General features: G+C 41.1%; 1 protein-coding gene across 10 annotated transcripts in view; it reads right to left on the bottom strand.

Annotated features, from left to right (window-relative positions):
* The window catches only part of LOC131471006 (partitioning defective 3 homolog), a 224,019-nt gene that overhangs the window by 130,359 nt on the left and 71,577 nt on the right, over positions 1-22,083 (bottom strand). For all 10 annotated transcript variants that reach the window (XM_058647253.1, XM_058647259.1, XM_058647180.1 and 7 more), the window contains exons 3-4: positions 4,273-4,456; positions 302-489 (exon numbers count right to left, since the gene is read on the bottom strand). In XM_058647253.1, the coding sequence (XP_058503236.1) occupies positions 302-489; positions 4,273-4,456 (372 nt within the window). The remainder of the gene's footprint in view (positions 1-301; positions 490-4,272; positions 4,457-22,083) is intronic.

Below are 22,083 nucleotides of genomic sequence, written 5' to 3'. Positions count from 1 at the left end.
TACTAAATTAACCGACAACTATTTTGATCATAGATTAATCGGTTTGAAGCCTTTTTCATGATTAAAACAAGATTTCTGATTGTTTAAGCTTCTTAAATGTGAATATTATCTTCATTTCTTTGCTCTGGATAACAAAGAAATCATTCATATTTAATCATATTGGTTTGTGGACAAAACAGGACATCATTTCCAGGTAGGATCAACATTTTTTTAAGGTTTTCTGATATTTTATGGACCAAACGATTCATCGACTAATCAAGAAAATAATGGTTAGTTGCAGCTCTACTTCCCAGTCGCCTACCTTCCTCTCCAGGCTGTTGGTACCAGTGGAGTGTCGCGCTTTCAAGAAGCCCGCGGTGGTGGACCAGCGGGTGGGGTTCTTCCTCGATGGCGGCTCTTCCGTTTGGATCCGCGTCTCGCCGCTGATGAACGGACCATTGATGGTCAGCAGGGCAGGGTCGCTGCTGCGCCGCACATGGAGGGGCATATCTGATTGAGACACACAAGACAGTGACAATGTTTTTGGATGGACACAGTTGTTCAAAGGTGTTTTCACTGCTTGCTACAGTACGCTGCAGCAGGAGGACACTTTCATCCGTGTTTGCCTTGGAAAATGCCACAGTGGTGTCGCAGATAAGCCACGAGACAAAAGATTTAATATTGTGTTAAGGGATGATCGATGTGACTACGCTCAAGCAAATTTTGCTTCTCAAACAATGCCGGGCTAATAAAGGCAGTTAATCACAGAGATTCCATTATCGGCCCATTGTGAAGTAATCACATTTATCACTAGCGGGCTAATCAGGCAGCTCGGGTCTCGACTCGACTGTCGGTTCGTCATAACAGAACGCTTATAACCCCGCGAGCAGCCGAGTGTGTGGGAACAACAATATGAGGAAGGGCCTATTGAGAAACGCCAGTGTTAGCGGATGCCTTCCATTAAAACTCTTCACTGTGTTTGAAAACTGCAGTACGTGGGAAGTGGGCCAGGGTCCAAATCCTGACTCCAGCGAGGTCGTTGTGCATCTGTACACAAGACGCACGGCGCTGCAACATTATTATAAATCTCTCTGCTCCAAAACCCCTCAGACTGTCGGAGGGACCGAGTATTATAAACCAAAAACTCCCTGGACGTTGGAGCATCTTCCTAAAGATGTTCTCTTCCAGAACGTTCTGCCATTTACACACAGTCACATTTTTCTCAGATTTAGTAATGTGTGTGTGTGTGTGTGTGTATGAGTCAACAGTTGCTTGAATGTGTGTGCGTCGTGGGAGTTAAGAGCATGACAAGATTTGTTTTCGCAGAGATGTGTCATGTCAGTGTTTTGAGTGTTTTTTTTTTGTATGTCCGGGCCAACGGCTGCACTATTTGTTGAGATTGTAAAAGTGTGTTTGTGTGTTTGTGTCTGTGTGTGTGTATACAGTGCACTCATGTACTTGGCTGACTGTTGTTATTGGGTCGCTCAGAGCGTGGGACCAAAACCATTCTGAGCTGTGGGAGATGAAGTTCACTCTGATCCTGACAGGTCTCAACACCACTTGCACAATTCACCCTCCCAGGAAGCATCAGGGCAAAGGACGACAGCATCCCACCCAAACCCACACCTCATGCTGGAGCCTATTAAACATCTGATTTACATGCAACACAATTGAAACACTTCAATATTCCAGAAAATGCTGAAGAAACCACTTATTGTGGTTTTAAAGTGTGGTTGTGGGAAATATTGAAAACCATGTCAACACCATCTTAAGCTGGTGTAGCTTTTATTTAGGATGCCATATCTTAATGATACCTTATACCTGAACCATCACAACCAACTAACCAAACAAATAACCCTAACCTAAACCCAATTCTAACCCTAAAACCAGGTCATAACCCTTAAAAAGCCCTTGAAAAGTTGTGAGGTCCAGACAGAAGGTCTTTATGTCCTCACAAAGTTTAGGTTTGTACATTTATTTGGACCTTACAAAGATATTTAAATACAAGAACACACACACAAAACCTTAATAGGCCATTATGAATGTGTTGTTTGAGTGACAGAACCCAATTTTGTGCCTTCACAATTATATTTTGGGAATTAACTTTTCAAACACAAAGACACTAACACTCCGTCTAATAAGCTTAATCAATTTTCTTGCCACGTAAACTTGCAAAGACACACACAGTCCAACACTTCTCATCTCATTCAACATTAATCAGTGATTGAAAGCTATTCTCATTAGGCGTGGACAAAAACAAGAATTAATCAAATCTCCTCTCTTTCATGTCAAATGCATTTCTCTTAAAACCCATTTTCAATTCATCCGATGAGATTCATTGTCGTCAATTAAGCAGAGGTAGAACTCATTGTGTGGACGGTTGAATTGGACGTAACTGGCAGGTGTGATTAAGCCCAAGATTTCCATTTCCTACTGCAAATTATCTGCATCTCATCCAGAAATGTAATTTGGATTGAAGTGACCTCCAAAGCTCTGTGTAAGTATGTGTGTGTGTGTGTGTGTGTGTGCAGAAACAGATTTCTGTGGTGACTATGCCAATCAATGCCAGTTTATTGGTGATTAAAAACAATAAGCCAAGCTCTAACAATTATAATGCAAAATTTTAAATTTTTTTTTGGTATGGCTGAACATCAAAGTTAACAGAATTACATTAATGAATACGCTAATGATGCTTTTTGAAGCATAAACGTGTTTACGATGGAACTCCATCTTGTTTACAGCAAAGTCTTCCGTGGGTACAAAAGTGCAGAAAGACGTCTGTGGATATCAAGTGGTTTCTGAGATGCTTTTGGCAAATGTGGCATTTTGCTGACTTGCCGCATAAGCCACCAGTTTAATTAGAGAGAAGTGATTTATCGTGTTGATATGTAAAGAGAAATGGCCAGTGATACGGGAACATGTCCTGTTTTTGTCAGTTTATGAGTCATGTAATGATTTAGTTCATTTAAATAGAAACTCAAGATGAGGTCAAGTATCAGAAACAATTTTTACGAAGGAGAATTCAACAGAAAACGTATGTATGAGTGTGTACATGTATTGATTTATAAGGACCAAAGCCGTGTCTTTGACGGGACATTGTGACCATGTGGGGACATTTTAGGGTAAGGGGCTAGGGAGTGGGAGCAAAGCAGGAAGGCAAAGCACACGATTTAACGCTTGATCTACGTTCCAACCCTCACCTATGGCCATGAGCTTTGGGTAATGACCGAAAGAACGAGATCACGATTACAGACGGTCGAAATTTGTTTCCTAGGCATGGGCTCGGAGTAGAACCACTGCTCCTCCACAGCGAGAGGAGCCAGTTGAGGAGGTTTGGGGCATCTGGTTAGGATGCCTCCTAGGCGCCTTCCTGAGAAGGTGTTTTGGGCATGTTCTTCCGGGAGGAGACCTCGGGGCCCGACCCAGGACCTGCTGGAGGTATTATACATCTCACAGCTGGCCTGGAAACACCTTGGGATGCTCCCGGCGGAGCTGGCAGAAGTGGCTCGGGAGAGGGCGGTCTGGGCTAAGGCCGATGCCCCCGCAACTCGGACTCGGATAAGCAGAGGACAACGGACGGGCCAGGAAATGCATTATGTTAATAATGTGTCCTCATTATGACCTTAAAACAAGTTTATTTGTGTGTTTATCTTCTTAAGGACCAAAAAACTAAACCGATAGGAAGCATGAACATTTTCGGAGAGTAATGACAAGGTGGTTCAGGATTGGGGTTAGACATTTAGTTTAGTTATGTCTATGAAGAGTGTCCTCACTGAGAATGCTGTAAAAGAATGTGTGTGTGTGTGTGTGTGTGTTGCTTCCACGTATGTTTGTGCGATCCAAACAGGACAAATCACCTACGAGGGTCAGTTTCCAAACTGGCTGTAATTGCGGGAGGAAAAGCAACTTGGCTGGTAAAACTGCAGAGGTGGACTGGCTCAGCGTCACATTTGATTTAGGAGGCAGCAAACAGAACAAATTAGTCACTTTGGCCGGAGATCAAACGGCTATCTGTGCCTGGGAGAAAAAAAAAAGAGCCTCCTGTCCAATTAAGAGAATTTATGGACATGGCTATGGTACCACTGCGCCAAGGTCAGGTAATTTGTTGGGTTTGCTGTAAACGGCTGCAGTTGCCAACATATGACGCCAGTGAAGATGATAGATTTGTCATTTAAGACTGACATAACAGGGATGTGCTTAACTATGAATCTGTTAGAAGGGTCTCTTTATTTAATGACGTGTGCATTCAAACAGTGTGTCTATGAATCACTGGATGGTCGTGTTGGGACTTACTGGTTCGCAAGGCAGAGGGCGTCACTTCAATCTCACTGGCGGCCTGGTACGGCTGGAAGGCTGAAGCTCCGCTGCCGGCACTGAGGTCGGCAGCAAACAGGTCGGGGCTCTGGGTCCCTGTGGAGCTGGCACTGGTGCCGTCGCCTCCATGATGGGGCTCCTGTTCGTCGTACACGGCCATCAACTAGAGGAGACGAAAAAGAGAGAGAACAAAAGGTTGGTTGAGGACAAACATACTTTTACGTGAGGCTAAATTGTTTTACTGTATGTTCTGAAACTAAAGGAGAAAAAAGGCTATATGGTTTTCTTAAATATCAAACCATCCATAAAAGCTCCTAGAATCTACTCATTTTTGTTCAGGGGCCACATACAGAACAATTTCATCTCAAGTGGGCCGTACCAGTAAAAACAGTAAAATAATAGCATAATAATCTATGAACAACAAGAACTCCTTTGTTTTGTCTCCATTGTTTTACATTTAATGAAGAATATTTTTACAAAACATGACATTTCTTGAGAAATATAGGTGCAATTTTAACAATATCATGCCTAAATTTACTATTTACACATCACACTGGATCTATAAAGGCACAAACATTTAGTCACAGGTATCTGGAAGTGAAAAATATTGCATTTGACATTAAGTTTAGATTGTAATGGTTGTGTGAAATTTTAACAAATTCATCCTGTGGGCCAGATTGGACCCTCTGGCGGGCCAGTTCTGGCCCCCCCGCCGTATGTTTGTCACCCCTGCTCTATACACAGTAAGTCATGGAAAAGTGAAGTCAACACCAAATGAGAAAGTGAGCCTACTTCTCACTTTCTAACATCAGTTCATGGGAGTTCATGGTCTCTAAAACTAGTTTCATGTCGTCTTTGGTACGGCAAGATGATAAAGCAAATCACGTATTAGGGCACGGACACAGTGTGTGTGTGTGTGTGTGTGAAAGCTCTACCTAACGAGGTTACTTCTGCTTTTTTTTAAAAAACAACACGACACTGGCCAAACTACTAAACCCAGCCATCAACGCTAAGTGGCCGAGGCTGGTGGTCCAGCATGGTCCAGCCATTTGTGCTACAGAAATCATAACAACATAATCACTGAGGGGGACATTAAATTCAGAGGTAACTGCCTTGACACGACGGAATAGAGAAAAGAATATGGAGGTGATTTAGAGCCTCCATTTTCTGTTATGACCCTGAGGTGCTCATTACGTCCAATCATATCCTCAGAGTGCTTCCTCGTTCCAAATCTTTAGGTTGAAAGCTCCTCTCCCTCAGAGATGTGATTAATTCCAGCCTCTCCCGACTCCTTTTTATTAGATTAAAGATGAGTTTCATGCGTGTGTGTTCAGCTGCTTTCGCTAAGCCGGGGGAGAAAATGAAGAATCCATCCAACGCACGCCACTACAAAGGATGAGACCTAACGCTCCCATATGGTGAGATCTAATGTCAGGGCTCAGCTGTGGTAATGTCCCCCGTGCTCAAAGCTCCAATCCAAACCTACAACATCTCAACGGGATGATTTCCATCGATACTGAGAGAAGAAGGCCGACCCAACCGATATAAACATGCACGGTGTTTGTTTTTCTATCACCATTACGCCGCGCGATCACTTTCAACAGTGTAACGACAACAACGACACAAAAGGATGCTTTTCTCTCATCAGCATCTTCAAACTTCACATTCAAAGAAGTCATTTTAGGGCCACGCACTCTCACTTCATCAACAAATGCAACATGAGACACATTTAGAGACGCCTACACACAATCCATTAACACACACACACACACACACACACACACAGAGCATTCACATCCAACTGCCCGTTTTCCAGCACATTAAACCTTCATTTCAGCAACATTTAGTCTGAGAGATGCAGAGTTTTATAGCGTGCTGGACAGGCTCCCTGGTGAGAGGAACACACACACACACACACACACACACACCTCAAACTAATTCCCTCCATTACAGTCTCTTTCCATAAATGTGCCCACATTTGCCACAAATTAGCACCCACTGCAGCCTGGATCTAATCTGTACACACAGCCATGACAATAATAGAGGTTCAAGGGGTAAAAGTGTCTCTGTGTGTGTGTGTGTGTGAAAGGAGTGAATAAAGAAGAAGAGAACGAGAGAATTGAAGTAAAACACAGAAAGGCTGAGATCAGATGAGTGCGACTCGTGCAGAGGAGAACGCAGTGAGACAGATTGTGTGTTTTTACGGGTTCAAGTCTACATAAAACTTCCTGTGTGTGACTGTCACATTCCAACCGTCCTCCTCATTAAAGATAACTTCAGCCAGAAGAGCCCAGTCAGCAAAGCCCCTCTGCTTTCCCATGGCCTGAAGAAGAAGAAGAAGAAGAAGAAGAAGAATCCCCTCAACCCCAAGTGCGTTTTACAGCCCATGCGGTTGTTATTACAGTACGTGGTAATCAGTTCAGCTGCAGTGAGCACTGTAAATGTGTTTTGGCCTCAAAATCTGGAGCGAATGTGAAGTTAATGAAAGGTTGACACAATTCACAAAAGCAGTGAAAGGGTTATTCTTAATGTACACGCTCCAGTAAAACTCCAACAAATCAGTTTAGAAAGAAAATCATTTGTAGTTTGTGTGTTTGTCTTTGGTTTAATCCGTGTAAGTAAGAAGTGTTTGAGTGTAACATGTAGAGGGCAGAGCGGTGACTGACAGGCGCTCCCACTGGACGCCATGTTGTTTCTGTTGGATGTTTTGCTGAGTGAAATGCTGTCTGCGCGCAACAAAATAGCCTCAAGTCAAAACTTGCTGAGGTTTGTTGACAGGCGCCGCCCTGACCCTGCACACACACACACACACACACACACACACACACACACACACACACACACACACACATCTACACAGTCAAACAAAAATAAAAATAACAGAGAAGTAGGTGACATCCATTCAGCAGTGTTTGTCTTCCACCAGGAAAACAGACGTAGGCACCAAAAACTAGGTGTTGATTGAGCTGTGAAACTGAGTCTGAGGGGGTTTATTGGCAAGAAATGACTTTTCCACCCATAGATGCATTTGTAGAAAATGTATTGTTTCTTGTCCACAAACCAAAATGATTCAGTTTTAACGATTTCTTTGTCATATGGAGCAAAGAAACCAGAAAATATTCACATTTAAGAAGCTGAAAACGTGTTTCAAGTATTGAAAAAACACCCAATTTTGTAATAATCATTGCAGCCCTAATTCTAGTCCTGAGGTTTTCACCACTCGGCACGAAGCAGAGGCTGGATGTTTCAGGAAAGTGGACGGGGAAGTATCGCTGAAAACCTTAATTGTTAATTATTCAATAAACTAATAGAAATATAATGTGCCATTGTTGTGTATTAAGGTCAAAAGAGCATGAATATAATAGTCAAAATGATAATACAGGTCAATAAGTAGCTCTAGTTTGGAGAAAAACATGCAAAAGTATGTGGGAGAGATTGTGCACAGCTGTGTGTGTGTTCTTATATTTGTGGCTTTGTGAGGACCAAGAATCTTAAAAAAAACATACGGAGGGAGGACATTTTGGCTGATTCTCACATCTTTAAAGGGGTTTTTGGGGGATAAGACCTGGCTTTAGGGTCAGGGTTAGAATTGGGTTTAGGTTTAGGTTAGGCACTTAAGTTTAAATAGTTAAGGTAAGGGGCTAGAGAGCGGAAACGAGTGTGTGTGTGGGGGTGTGGGTGTGGCCTCACACTTCTCATCAACTTGTGGAGTTTCTAGCACAGACATCCTCTAAACCCCAGCCAAAAAAAACAAACACCTAACAATAATTGAAAAGTAAATTACAATGGAAAGTGTGAGTCAGTCCACTTTTTAGCAGTCACTCGCAGCTCATAAATCATCATCATCATAACTGTGGCTAGAACAATACGCTGGCAGCCGGACCAGAGAGAGACGGAGAGAGTGGGAGGGAGAAAGAGGGAGAAAGAGGTCTCTCTAAAGGGAATTAATCCAGGTATGTGTGTGTGTGTGTGTGTGTTATCTGAAGTGAGACACAGTCACTGCTTGTGCCACATCAGCAGTCGGCACAGTCTTATATTTCATCACAAACCCCTGAACTTAAACAATGACACTCGCCTTATTTGTGGCTCCCGACTACAGCCCATAAATCTCTTATTTTTTTGCGAGCCGCTTCATCCGTTTAGCGAACATTTTGATTTATTCGCCCGCCGCAAACAGAATAACGTCAAGCCGTAATAATTTCACACAGAATTATAATGCTGCGTGGATATAGAGCACGTTCTCCCTCACGTCGGGCTCTGAACTGTGTACAGTTTGTGTTCCTCTGTGTGTGATTTATTAAAACTAAAGTGTGTACATCAATGGACAAACAAACCAAATGGTTTATAGTAAGAGTGATTATTTGAATAGACGGTGGATATTTGCTCGTCATGCAGTAGAATGAGAAACATGAGTTTAACCGATTACCATCTTCTACTGCACTTGTAGGGATTTAATTGGATTATTTCTTTGACATACTGATAAAACCCCGTCCGATATGTAGTCCACTAGTAGTGAGTGTATAAGAAAACTAATGTTAAATTACTGCTTTTCATAGTTAACTTAATGTTACACATTTTCCATTAGACTTTTGTAATTGCATTTTCCATGTCGTGGTTCATATTCTGAATCATGGAGGGAAGCCTCAGGCTGAAGTGAGAACGACTGCGCGACATGAATTAAATCGACTTGATTTAACTTATAGATGAGAAGTATCTGTTCAACTGTAATTGCTTTTATTCGTTATGCTTTATTCTCATACAATCCCAGTCTGCTCTGATCTAACCGTGTTTTTAATATTCAGTTATTAATCAACAACAATTTATTTTGTAACTTTCAACTTTAAAATCTTTGGTTCTTAAATGTGCTATAGAAAAACATTTTGGATTGGAATTGATTTGAAAGATTTTTAATATGTGCTCCAAAATAAATTTCTTTGCTTCATTTTAACAAAGAAATAATGAAAACTGAATGATTTTTGGCTTGTGGACAAAATTATTCATCATTGTCTCGAGGTTTGAACAACATTCGGTCAACATTTCTTCCACATTTCATCGACCAAGCGATTACTCGACTCAACTGTCAACTGTTTGGCGTAGGAAGGATCACTAAAGAAATAGTGGATTCTTTGGGATGGAAGCTACATGTCCTGAGCTTTTCTTACAAGGTGAACATGAACAGACGCATGCTCTTCATACCTGATAACCTGAAACAATCACCCCATGTACTGTGTTCATTATCCAACTCTTTGATTCTACCTTTCCATTTTCTAGGTTTCTTTGCAGAGTAGGCAGTTGTTGCCAACAATGAAAGTGAGATGTTTACGCACCAGGGTCAGATACAGAGGTTTAAAAGTCTAATTCTTTCTCAGCGTCACTTCATTGACATTATGCTAAAATGTTATCATAATTGTTGATCAAAAGTGGGGAAAAAAAAGTTTTGGTGACCAATAAATGTTGAAAACTACAAACCTAAAACTGTAAATCAGCAGCAACGTCAGAGATGGAGGTTTGTTCCTGATACACAAATACATAATGCACTATCACCAACTTGAATTTAACTAAAGTGACTTTGGGAAGCCACATCCTGCAGATCGGACTTAAACTGTGCTTCAAGCCAAACTGTCAGCAAAACTTCACTTTTTGCCTACACAGCTGCATAATCCAAAACATGTTGTCCCAACTCTCCTCTTAGGTCACAGAGCTGCAGCTGAGAGCATTTTCTTCAGGAGCTGTGGAGACACTGTGAGGTTTCATCGGGTCAGTTTACCAAAAGCAACAGGCGTCAAAAACCCCCAGCATGAGTCGGCTGCAGCCAAAAACCGCAGAGCGCAGACAGACGGTGACTAGAGCTTTTCCTCGGTTTATGGGACACATTTGGTTTCAAAACATCGAGCAAAAAAACGTCCATTTTGCTCTTTTTAACATATGAACTGAGGATTTTTGGGGGAATGTGGCTCCTGACGGGTTCATTAGGCAAAGCGGGAAGTTGGTTGTACATGAAAAGAGTGTGGGGAGCTTGAAATATGTGAAAAAATTTCTGGTTTGGTAAGAAACTGCTATTAATCAAGGCCAGAGAGAACATGTCCAGGTTGATTTGTTAGCTGAGAGGTGACACATAAGTTTTCATAAAAACATTTCAATACGTGGCAGATGGTGAACATAATGGGAATGGACAGATTTTACACAAACACACCAGGAAAGCTCACATCATTTATCACAAACGGAGTCATTTTTATAGATGAACACATTTAAGCGCTGAAAACAGTGATGTATTTGAATTTCCCTCACATGGAAACATGGACATCAAAGACACATTTGAGACGACAGTGCGCTTCCAACTGTGTAGCAACAGTTAATGGAAGGTTGTTTCATTGTTTCAACATGATAAAGCTTAAGAAACTGATGCTCTCAGGGTGCTGTGGGAGAACTTGCCCGGTCTGCATGGGGCGCTGACCTCAACCCCCACAGAGGATATTTGTTCAAATGTCCTATGGAATAAACTCTTTTAAAAAAGAGTACTTTTAAAAGATTCTTGTTAAATCAATTGGTGCCAACTTCCGGTATCTGAAGGGCATCCAGGTGAGGTGCAGCTGCTCCAGCTATATTTACTTCATTTTTTTTATTATAAGAGTAAAAGAGTGCTGGTGTTGAATTAAATGCACTGGTAATGGTACTAGTATTGATTCAAATGTCAACAGTACCAAACCTTGCTGTTCTCAGATATGAACGTCTGAAAATGTCCAGAAAACTGCGCCCTGACTTTTTTATAGGATTGCAATTGACATGTAAAACCAAGATATTCATACATTCAGATGAAAGGTGGAGCAGGAGGCTGGAGAGTTTGACCAGAAATGAATCCCAACTAGAGCTGCAACTAACGATTATTTTCATTCTCGATTAATCGTTTGGTCCATAAAATATCAGAAAACTTTAAAAAATGTTGATCAGTGTTCGTCAAACCTGGAAATGATGATGTTGTTTTGTCCACAAAACAAAATGATTAACTTTTGATGATTTCTTTGGTATCCAGAGCAAAGAAATCAAGAAAATACTCACATTTAAGACGTTTAAACAATTGGAAATCTTATTTTAATCATGAAAAAAGCTTCAAACCGATTAGTCGATGATCAAAATAGTTGTCGATTAATTTAGTAATCGATTAATAATCGATTAATCGTTTCAGCTCTAATCCCAACAGCCATGTGAACATTTGTGCCAAAAAAAGGCCCAAAAGCTTTGTAAAGTCAGACTTTCCTTAACCTTTGACCTCCAAAGTGTAAGCAGTTTCATCCTCACGTAAAGAGAATACCTGTGCCAAATTTAAAGGGATTTCCTAAGGATGTTCTTGACTCATCACATTCAACAGAGTGAGGTAGAAAGACAACAGCTGCCCCTGGTGCATGAGCAGAAAAACACGTCGAGAAAAAAAAACAAGAGTGAAAAGTTCAAGATGTCCAACATGTTAAATAGTTTCTGTGACTCACTCGTGAAGTGAAACAGGAGTTTTATAACAACTGCTTCATGAGCCTTTATGGAAAACAGCAACTCTGAGCAGCAGAAGCCAAAGGAGGCGGCGGTTTGGACGAGTGACAGATGTGTCTAAGATTAGCCGAGGCTGGTAGACGAGCAGCGCAACCTCAAACTCCCAGAGAGACTGTTAGGAGAGCGAGCACAGGCAGAAACACACACTGACCTTGACCTCAATGAGTTTAGACAAAGACATACGCTCACAGGAGAGTGGGACACAGGGATAGATACACCAAATATAGACCAATGAGACCTGACACTGCCCTGGAGTGAGCTCACTATCAAACATCCAAACACTTTACCTTCAGCCAGAAAAACGCCTTCCTACTTTAACTCATTTTGACCCAGAGACACACAACAGGTTTGCCCGCCAAAGCACACACAGACTAAAGATTTCATTTTAAATCGAGTTGCGGACAATCCATAGCAGCGCCGGGCGATTTAAGTCGGCATAATGACCCGCTATCCATTTCACTTTAATCCACACAACAGAAAACATATGGGAGAAAGCACAGGGTCGTTTGAGTCGAAGCCAAACTGCCAAAATGAAAACGGCAATCAGAAGGAGCGATGCAGTCGTTGTGGGATTGAGGCACTGCAGGTGATTCATTCTCCATAATGAGAGGAGTGCTGAGCTGTGACTCTTATTCCCTGAAAGATGTTGCTCTCGTTAAACAACCAGAAACTCAAACTTTTACCAGTGGAGTTCTACTTCGCTTCAGCTCCATGTTCAAAAGACAAAGTTTGACAGTTTGCAGCTGCAGTTAATCTACGAATTTAATTTACTGTTAATACAAATAATCATAATTATTAACTTAAGCAATAACTCCATTAAACTACAAAATAATGTATATTAAGTTCAAGAAATGGCTTATTGTAGTTCCTTAGAGAATATACTGGTAAGAACTCTGGTCCTAGATGCCATCTGAACTACAACTCCATCCTTTCTTCTTACTAAATCGGACTGTATGGTGGAGACAGGATTAAATCTTCCCCTGAAATCCCCGTGTTTGCACTACAATCCACAACAATCAGACACATTACTCCCACAGGTTAAGAGTGACATCAATTTTCTTAGCAAATCTGCATGCGATGCTATTCCTGTAACTGCCAAAAATACATAAACAAAAGACCCATTTTAAGTCATTCAATACAAGATTGACAATATCCTGCTCTATAAGTTAAGTTTATCAACATTATATGAATTCATCAGGAATAAAATAGCACATCAAAATAGCAAGTCACGTTTCCTGATTAATCATCTGTTCAACTGTTTGAGGCACAAAGAGGTTAAGGCTGCTTAAATGTTTGTTATGTTAAAAAATAACCTAATTCTGGATAAATCAATAACAGATTACTGCAGTGGCTCCCACTGGGTGTTCTGTTTCAGACCCAGGTTGAAATCAAACCTGAAATTTCCATTTTTCTGTTTTCACTCCACATTTTATTGTCAAATTTGAACAGCCTTGTTCCTCGGGTTAGTCCTGTGTGCTCATTCACTGTGGCAGCTCAACTAAACGATCCAGAATATTGGATTTTTAAATATATATATATATATATATATATATATATATATATATATATATATATATATATATATATATATATATATATATATATATATATATATATATATATTTTAAATATATATACTGTATATACACACACACACACAAACACACAGCTGAAGAGTGCCGACAGTCTTGCCGTGTGAAAAGTGTGTTTAATCCAAGCTGCAGAGAGCCGATAGATGTGGGTACAGCACAGAAAAAGACTGCAACAAATCCACTGGAGACCCGCACGCACACAAACACGAATACACACAGACGCACCACACTGAGAGAAACCATTTCCTATGGCTAAACACCTGATATTGCACTGTGAACCTATTTGTGAAACCTCGGTAAGAGGAGATTGTCCTCTGCCTCAGTACGAGTAAAACAAGGTGCGACCACGGCCAGTGATACGGGTTATTGCCCACAGTTAAAATAAATGCACTGAAGTTACTGTTGCCATTTTAACTAGAACATCCATCAAATCAGCTTTGAAAGAAAAATTTATTTTTTTTAAACAAACTTACACTTCACTTTCTGGTTCTAAAATACTTCAATGTTTCATTATCTATGTGTGTAACTCCAATGGATGTATTTGTGTTTTTGTGATACAATACACCAGACTCCTTTGTTAAATATTGAGATTTTAGACATTTCCTTTGCTAAATGTTGGAGGTTAACAAAAAGCAGAAAAGCAGAGTCATAATAGTAATGAAATGATAAATGGAACCCTTTCATACATCAGTGATTGGCAGTTATGTTGGTTTCACACCAAATGAGAGGCTTATTTTCACATTTTCTGTTCAGTACTCCAGAAAAGAGGACAGCTGTGGAGCTGCTTTTCATTGAGGCTCATACGTGTTGACTAATGAGTGGGAACACTGCTGCTCAGGTGCATCTCACAGGAGAATTTTGAAGTATAAGTCTTGCCTTGACTCTCAGCAACAAATATACAGTGAAAATGATCTTTCACCACAGTTTCAACATCTCTGTCTGCACCACACGGCACACACACAACACTGAATCTTTACTCTGCTGCAACAACAGATGTGTGGCTTCACACTGAAGAGTCCAGGCATTTAGTGAAGTACAGAGGTGTTTAAAAACCATTTAAAAACGGTATATTTTTACAGCAATATCGAGGAGTTAACTCTGTAAAACATGCAGTAGCAGCTGCTTCCTGTGTGAATGACAGAAGTCCATGCAGTACATACAGTATGTGTGGCCCCGAGCCTCGTGCTGATTGGCTGCCGTGATCTCACATCATGCGATTCAATGAAATGTTGAAGGATGAAAATTCATGCATTGGTGTTTTTTTTGTTTGTTTTTTTCTGCTTTTTTCTGTTTAAAAATAAATGATCTGCAAACTATGAGACTGGTTTACCTGTAAACTAGAACACCATGTCTTAATGTCTTTTGAAAAGCACTTTATATAGATCTATATTTACTATATTCCAAATAAAATAAAGACATTTTTGTCAGAGAGACAAGTGGGTCTCATTTAAGGAAACTAAATTTAAAAGTGCAGTGTGCCAGGACAACTTTAAAAAGTATGTGTTTCAATCTTGGGGGTTAAATTATGGAACAGTCTAACAACAGGTGAGTAAAAACAAATCAGTTTAAAAGAATATACTAAAAAAGGCATATTTTAAATGAATACAAGGATGAAGAACAGCAGTTTAATGGTCGTGTTTAAAGCCAGACGTAGTCTTGTGTTGTTCTTAAGAACTTAGTATAAAATAATGTAAATGTTTGGAATGGGGGGGTAGGTACATACGAGTTATAAAACTATCTATCTATTTATATTGTGTATTGATTATCACATCCACAGTAAAATTCATGGAGATTAAGTCCAAGGTGTGTGTGTGTGGTCGGGGGGAGGTTGTTAGCCATCTTCACTAATGAGCACCATACATCACATGCGATCAGTGCTAATCACACTTAGGGCTATATTTAGCCATTTAGCTTCAATGACTTGTTTTCCACGGGACTAATCAACACTTAGCAGGCAACAGTGCTTCTGTAACCGTGACCTCGTGGGTGTGAGCACAGCAAACGTGTATGTAGGTATACGTTTAATTAAGTGGGACAACCTGCACATGAACATAAGGACTTAATAGCTTTTTAGAGCGAAGCCGCAGCTCCGGCCTTGAACTCTAAGCTGCCGAGTGGAGATAAGTCGCCTCGGCTCAGACCTGCTGCTCAAACTCAACACTTTATTTCCACTGAGACCAAATAATTACACCTTTGATTACTTTCTCGTGTTGTATATGTGACGAATAACTGTAGTGCACAACTTTTAAAAATAAAAATATATCAGTTAACTCGAATAAGTTCACACTATATTTTATAATCGATAACTGTAGCGTATGTAGAGTGTCAGGAAATGTTGATAGGTGTTTATCAAACCTGTCCACAAACTAGAATTATTCTGTTTTAATGATGTCTTTGTTATATGGAGGAAATATTCACCTTTGAGAAGCTGAAGAATCTGAGAAACTTGTTTTAATTATTTAAAAGACACTTAGACTGATTATTCGATAATCAGAATAGTTGATGATTCGATTTATACGATTAATAATTGATTTGAGTAAAAAAATATATTTTTTTGTTTAATTACCCAAATTAAAGTCAAAGCTTTTAAACTTGAGTTTCTGGCTTTCTAAAAATAAGTAAGTAAGAAAGAAAATAAATAAATAAATAAATAATGGAAAAAAATAAATAAATAAATAAATAAATAAATAATGGAAAAAAATAATAAATAAATAAATAAATAAATAATGATGGGAAACTCATTAAAAAAAAAGTAACAGAAAGACTAAGGAGATGATTGGTTTGACTGGGAAATGCATGGGTGAAAAAGGAGAAACCGTCTCAGAATCCAATCATTTCTTCAGAGTCTGGCTGAGTTACTCAGGACACAGAGAACTGGACGGCTTCCCTCGTCTCAATGCCGGGAATTACTCTGTCACCACCCGGGCCTGGACATGTGGTGCTGGGGGACCTGTTAGCATGTAGCGCCAGTTCAAGTCTTTGTGTGTGTGTGTGTGTGTGTGTGTGTGACGAGGCTGGAGTTGGCTCGTGTGTGGGGGGCAGTTTCTGTTGCACAATGAAACAAGTGTTTGAGCTCAGAGTGAAACTGCTGTTTTCTAACAATAAATCAGCTGAATGTATGAAGGTGGGAAGTGTGTGTGTGTGTGTGTGTGTTGGGAAGCAGTGGAGCGTGGTTTCACAACTGTACGATGCGCACACACACGTACAAACAAAAGCTTATTTTTACGCTGAAGGTGGCTGCCAGGTGAGTCAACACATTTGTCCATGTGTTTGCCTTTTATGGTGCGGAACCCGAAACACTCATGCTCCTCATTTTCACATCAAAACAACATGACGTCACCTACTTATTTTGCTGACGGACAAAAGAGGACATTCAAAGTGGATCTAAGATCAAAGCGCCCTCTGTTGGACTATGTGGTTATTACTTCAGATGGTAGCGATGATTTTCATAATGGATGTTCATGAATGTCTTGTTTAGTCAACAAACTGAAATGATTAAGTTTGAACTATTTCTTTGTTCCATGGAGCAAAGAAAGTAGAACATATCTGCACATTTAAGAAGCTAAAATCAGAAATCTTGTTTTAATTATTGAATAAAATCAATTAATAATTGATTCATCGGATAATCCTTGCAGCCCTAAATCAATTCAAACTGTTCTGCAAAATGATTCCATGTATAATCTGGGCACAGCTGAAGCCGGTCCCCCCGGAAAATGGTCAGTGCGTTTGCTGGTGCAGTTCTCTATCCATCTCTTGAGCAGGCAAACACATCAGTCAGTGAGGAAATCTAAGACCCATATAACACATCTGAGACCTCAAATCCTAAGTCATCTTGTTGTGAGAAAACCCAAAGCCTCTGAAATAAGAGAAAAATACAATCACAGATACTTCCACAACTTTCTGGGCTGAATCTCATCAGTTTTGTGATCTCAAAGTTATTTCTGCGCCTCTTTTATGATGTTACTCTGGGATGTACTTCATTTATTTTTCCCTCAACCCACCTCCACTCCTGCCACTTTGCCCTTAACAGGTTTGGACACTCCCTGCAGCTATGGTGCAGTACACAGCCATGAGTAATACCTATTTGTTGAGGGAAAAACACACGATAATACACAGCAGAGCACCGAAAAATATCTGAATCACCATGATGGTCTCTCTGAAGATGTTATGAAAGAATACTTTCAGACCAGCATTAATCGCCGATGTGAGATGCCAGTTTTTATAAAGCATAGACTTCCCTCATGTGAGGAGAAGAACCACTAATACCAGGCGTTAGCAGCTCGCTCTGCCCCGTGGAATCTGCAGGAACACCCCGTAATAAGATGGATCTAAAGATGTGTGAACCAGATAACTGTGCCATCAGCAGGCTTACATGCACAAGTCTGGCTGAGGATTTGAAAGCTGGAGATGTGAGACTGACCCACATACGCTGGCGTTCTCCAGCCCGGGCGGAGGTCTCCTGTAAGCCTCGCTGTAATTGAGGGCCGAGGGAGCACCTCAGGAGTGACAGCCACTTAATGAGAAATTAGAGCTGTGCTGATGCCTTCAGAAAACCTCACTCCATTTGATAGTAATTATATCTCGTATGGTTTGATTATACCGGCAGCTTGTGTGGATTAGAAAATATGAGGAGTAAAATAGCCGAGGATAAACTCAACTGGGATTAACACCCATTTGAGACCACCCACACAAACTGAGATAAATGAAGGAGGTTTAGTATGTGAAGCCACGCAGAGGTGATAAGATTATACTGTAAATTAATCTAATTTATCCTGATCCTTATGTCACTTTGTCTCCTGGCAGGTAAAGAGGATTCAAGCCTGCAAAGGTTCCTTCTCATCAACAAAAGGGAGGTGTCCCAAAGGTGGAAATCATGCTGGATTAGTTTTTAAAAAGCAAAGGGAGCATTATTATTCAAATTGGTTTCTATGGGTTTTAAAGGCCCCATGAAATTAAAACGACATGTTCTCAGTTATAATCGTGTGTGTCCCTCAGGTAATTGTTAATTTGCGAAATATCTCATTAGAATCTCTATCTTTTTACTGACCACTGCACCTTTGCGATCAAGTTTCCATTCAACTCCAGTATCTGAAACAACTCTCACAGACACAGTTAAATATGTGTAATCAAACAGCTCTGACGTCTGTTTAATTTGGCGACAAAAACAAAATGAAACTGTGGTTCTTGCAGCTAATTTACAATAGATTACATGTAGATCCGCCATGAAATATTGTCTGGATGTCATAAAATAAGCATCAAACCTTTATTGAACCTAAGATGATGCTGCCCTCAAGTGCCATAAATACATGAATATTCAGTTATATGTGTATATATACTAAGCTATATACTACAAAAACCTAATTATCTTATTGGGAATAAATCTGCCTCCTGTGAAAAGACTTTGCTCGGCCTCTTTACACCACTGTACTTTAACATTGGTGATAATGGCGCTAATTCAAGAGCTCAATATTTTCTCAGGTGGTACTTGGTATAAAAAGTTTGACAACCACTTTATATGATTATGGTTTTCAAAAGTTTTCAGAATCATTAAAATCACCCACAGGCTAAACTTCAGGTTCCACCTCAATCTCTTTTTCCCTCTGGGCGAGTGTTTCTCTTCAGATTCTCCTGCGACACCCTGTGGACTACATCACGGGGATTTAAGATCAGTGAAGTTTGCATAGGTAACGTCGCGCTGGCTTCACAGAGAGACTCCGTCATTACCTCAAATATTACATGTGTGATGTCAGAGGGAAGAGCTGGTGGATTTGAGGAGCGAATGAATCAGAGCTGCGAGTTTAGGCTTTAATCCAGGGCGAGGTAGAGCAGGCGTCAAGGTTTCCCCTGTCTGAGAGTCTCTCTCACTCACACACACACACACACACACACACACACACAAGCATTAACTGTGCAATTTATGAGTCCTAACCTTTACACCTTGATGCTGAAGTTAACTCTCAGCTCAGAAAGTATCAAAAGTTCAGTACTGTTACTTTCTCTCCATCTCTCGCTCTCTCTCACACACTCACACACACACACTCACACACACACCTCCCAAAAACCCATCATCAAATCTCTTTCCCTTTCACCACCTCCATCCCCAGGAGACGAGCCCCAGCACTGAAATCTAATTAAAGGCTCTATAAGCAGAGCTCAAATGAAACTGTCACATCAAAGTCGCTGCTGGGACAGAATGACACAAATCAATAAGACGGAGAGCTTGGTGTGATCCCCTCCTCTGCACCCTGGAGACCTTCCTGAGCAGACCTGGGCTGGGTTTAAGCTCGGTCAGACACCGCTCTGAGTGAGAAAGCTGCAGTCTGTGTGGGGAATGTTGACTGATGGAGGTTTCAGTGTCTGATTCGATTGCGAGTGTGTTCACACAGCAGCCGATTCTTTGTCATTCTGCTCGTAACGCTTATCCACAGATTTACTTTCCATCCATTTTTCCTCAGCTCTGACTGTGAGTGGAGGTGAGAAGGGCAAAAAGGAAACTTTTGACTCCCGTAAAGCACTTTGTTTTCCCATTATGGGCCTTTGTTTTCGGTGATATTCGCAAGTGACAACCCGAGAAGGTGTCACCCACTGGTGTGTGAACTGCTGTTTTAAAGCCTGCAGCATGGCTGTCACAATATTTACTTTTCTTCTTACGGCACAAATTTGCCAAAAAAACAACAACTGTGATATTAAAATGAATGAACACTGCTCGCTCTTCTAAGCAAACGTTATGTCAGTGATACACAGATATACAATAAAGAGCACAGCCAAAACATGACAGAGACCAACCCATAACATAATGAACTATTTCTCCTCCTTTTGTGATCAGCTGTTCTGGCTGCAGCGCTGTGCAGCATACAGCTGCAGCACAGGCACAGAGGGAAACAAGAAGTCACGTTGTGTTTCTTCACTGAGGAAAAGTGACTTAAAAAAGGCAAAACAGAGCAGAAATCTATCTGTCTGTCTGTTAATCATATAACTGTCTGGATAAGAAATGCAAGTGACGTCAGAGGAAATGTGTCATATGAGACTAAGAGAGCCACATCTGTCATTATACGTCTTTGTTTATGATATGATTACACCATTATTTCAATATATGTATTTATGCTCAATGGGAAAATAAAACATAAATAAATAAAACGATAAATAAACAGCATTTTCCTTGTGTATCAGTAAAATAACTGGTAAACTGGTACTAAACTACTAAATCATTCATCTAAAAATGATGCAGACTACAGTGCAGCGACACATGTGACGGTTTTTATAAACAAAGGATTCTATTTCACATTTATGACTAAAAAGCAGAAGAAAGTGTGAAAGAACAGCTATTTAATAGCCAGATTGACTTTGTAGTGGTGGTGACGAGACGGATTAACTGTGGTTTTGCCCTCAGGATTATTATTGTGGCCAGCAGTGTGTTGATGTATGAAGCAAGAATGAACTATCTTTAGAAAAGCACAGATGGACATGACTGACATTGCACATCAACCTTGACCAACTTTAAAAAAATAAAAAATAAGTTTCAGGCACTATTATTATTATAAATATGGACATTCCACACAGGAGAAGAAAAACTTGGCACCATTTTCCAGGCTCATGGTGGAAAAGTCAAGCCTTTTCCACTCTTAGCCTTCATCATATGTTACCTGAACTTTAGGTTACTCACGTAACCCCGGTTCTCTGATAACCGAGTGAGGTATCTCACTATGGGAAACGCCCTCTGCGTGACCGATCATGGAAGCTCCAATGACACCACGTCTGTCATATGACAGACCAATCAGCTCGAGATGCACGGGCCAGCTCGCCCCCCTTATAAGCGCCCTGCGCTCCGCACCCGCCATTCTCAAGCGTATTTCTTCCACCCCACCTATGCAAGTAGGGCAGTGTGTGTGAGATACCTCACTCGGTTATCAGAGAACCGGGGTTACGTGAGTAACCTAAAGTTCTCTTTCAAACCTCCCTCGGTATCTCACTATGGGAGATATAGCCCACTCCCGGATTTGCATGCTCCGAAGCCCTCAAAGCCGCGACCCGCAGTGGGTCGACACCCTAAACCCTCCCCATGGGCTAGCACGCAATCAACCTGAACCCACACTCAGGACTGAATGAGCCAGAGAAGTCTTGGTCACATCCAGCCTGTAAAACCGAATGAACGTGTGTGGGGATGCCCAACTGGCAGCGGCACAAATATCCCTCACTGATACGCCCCTGAAAAGGGCCCATGAGGTGGCTATGCCCCTGGTGGAGTGGGCCCGAAGCCCATCCGGGGGCTGCAGCCCACGACTCTCGTGAGCCAGGATTATAGCCTGCACCACCCAGTGTGACAGGCGCTGGCGCGTCGGGGCCCTCCCCCTGTGAGAAGGAGCCCAGGACACGAAAAGCTGGTTGCTCTTTCTGAACCCTTTGGTCCTGTCCACGTAGATGCGTAAAGCTCTCACAGGACACAGAGCATTGAGCCGTTTTTCATCCTCTCCTGCAAACGGCGGTGGGTGAAAAGCGAGCAGCTCAAGTGTGGAACAGCTGTAGGCAGAATCACTAACCTTAGGCACAAATGCCGGGTTAGGACGTAGTATCACTTTCCCATAATCTGCGGAGAACTGCATACATGAGTCGTGCACAGACAAAGCATGTAACTCACCGATCCTGCTAGCTGATGTCA

The sequence above is a fragment of the Solea solea genome, chromosome 1 (genome assembly GCF_958295425.1).
Source record: "Solea solea chromosome 1, fSolSol10.1, whole genome shotgun sequence".
NCBI lineage: Eukaryota > Metazoa > Chordata > Actinopteri > Pleuronectiformes > Soleidae > Solea > Solea solea.
The sequence above is the reverse complement of the archived record's forward strand: the minus strand, read 5'-3'. Positions and strand labels throughout refer to the sequence as shown.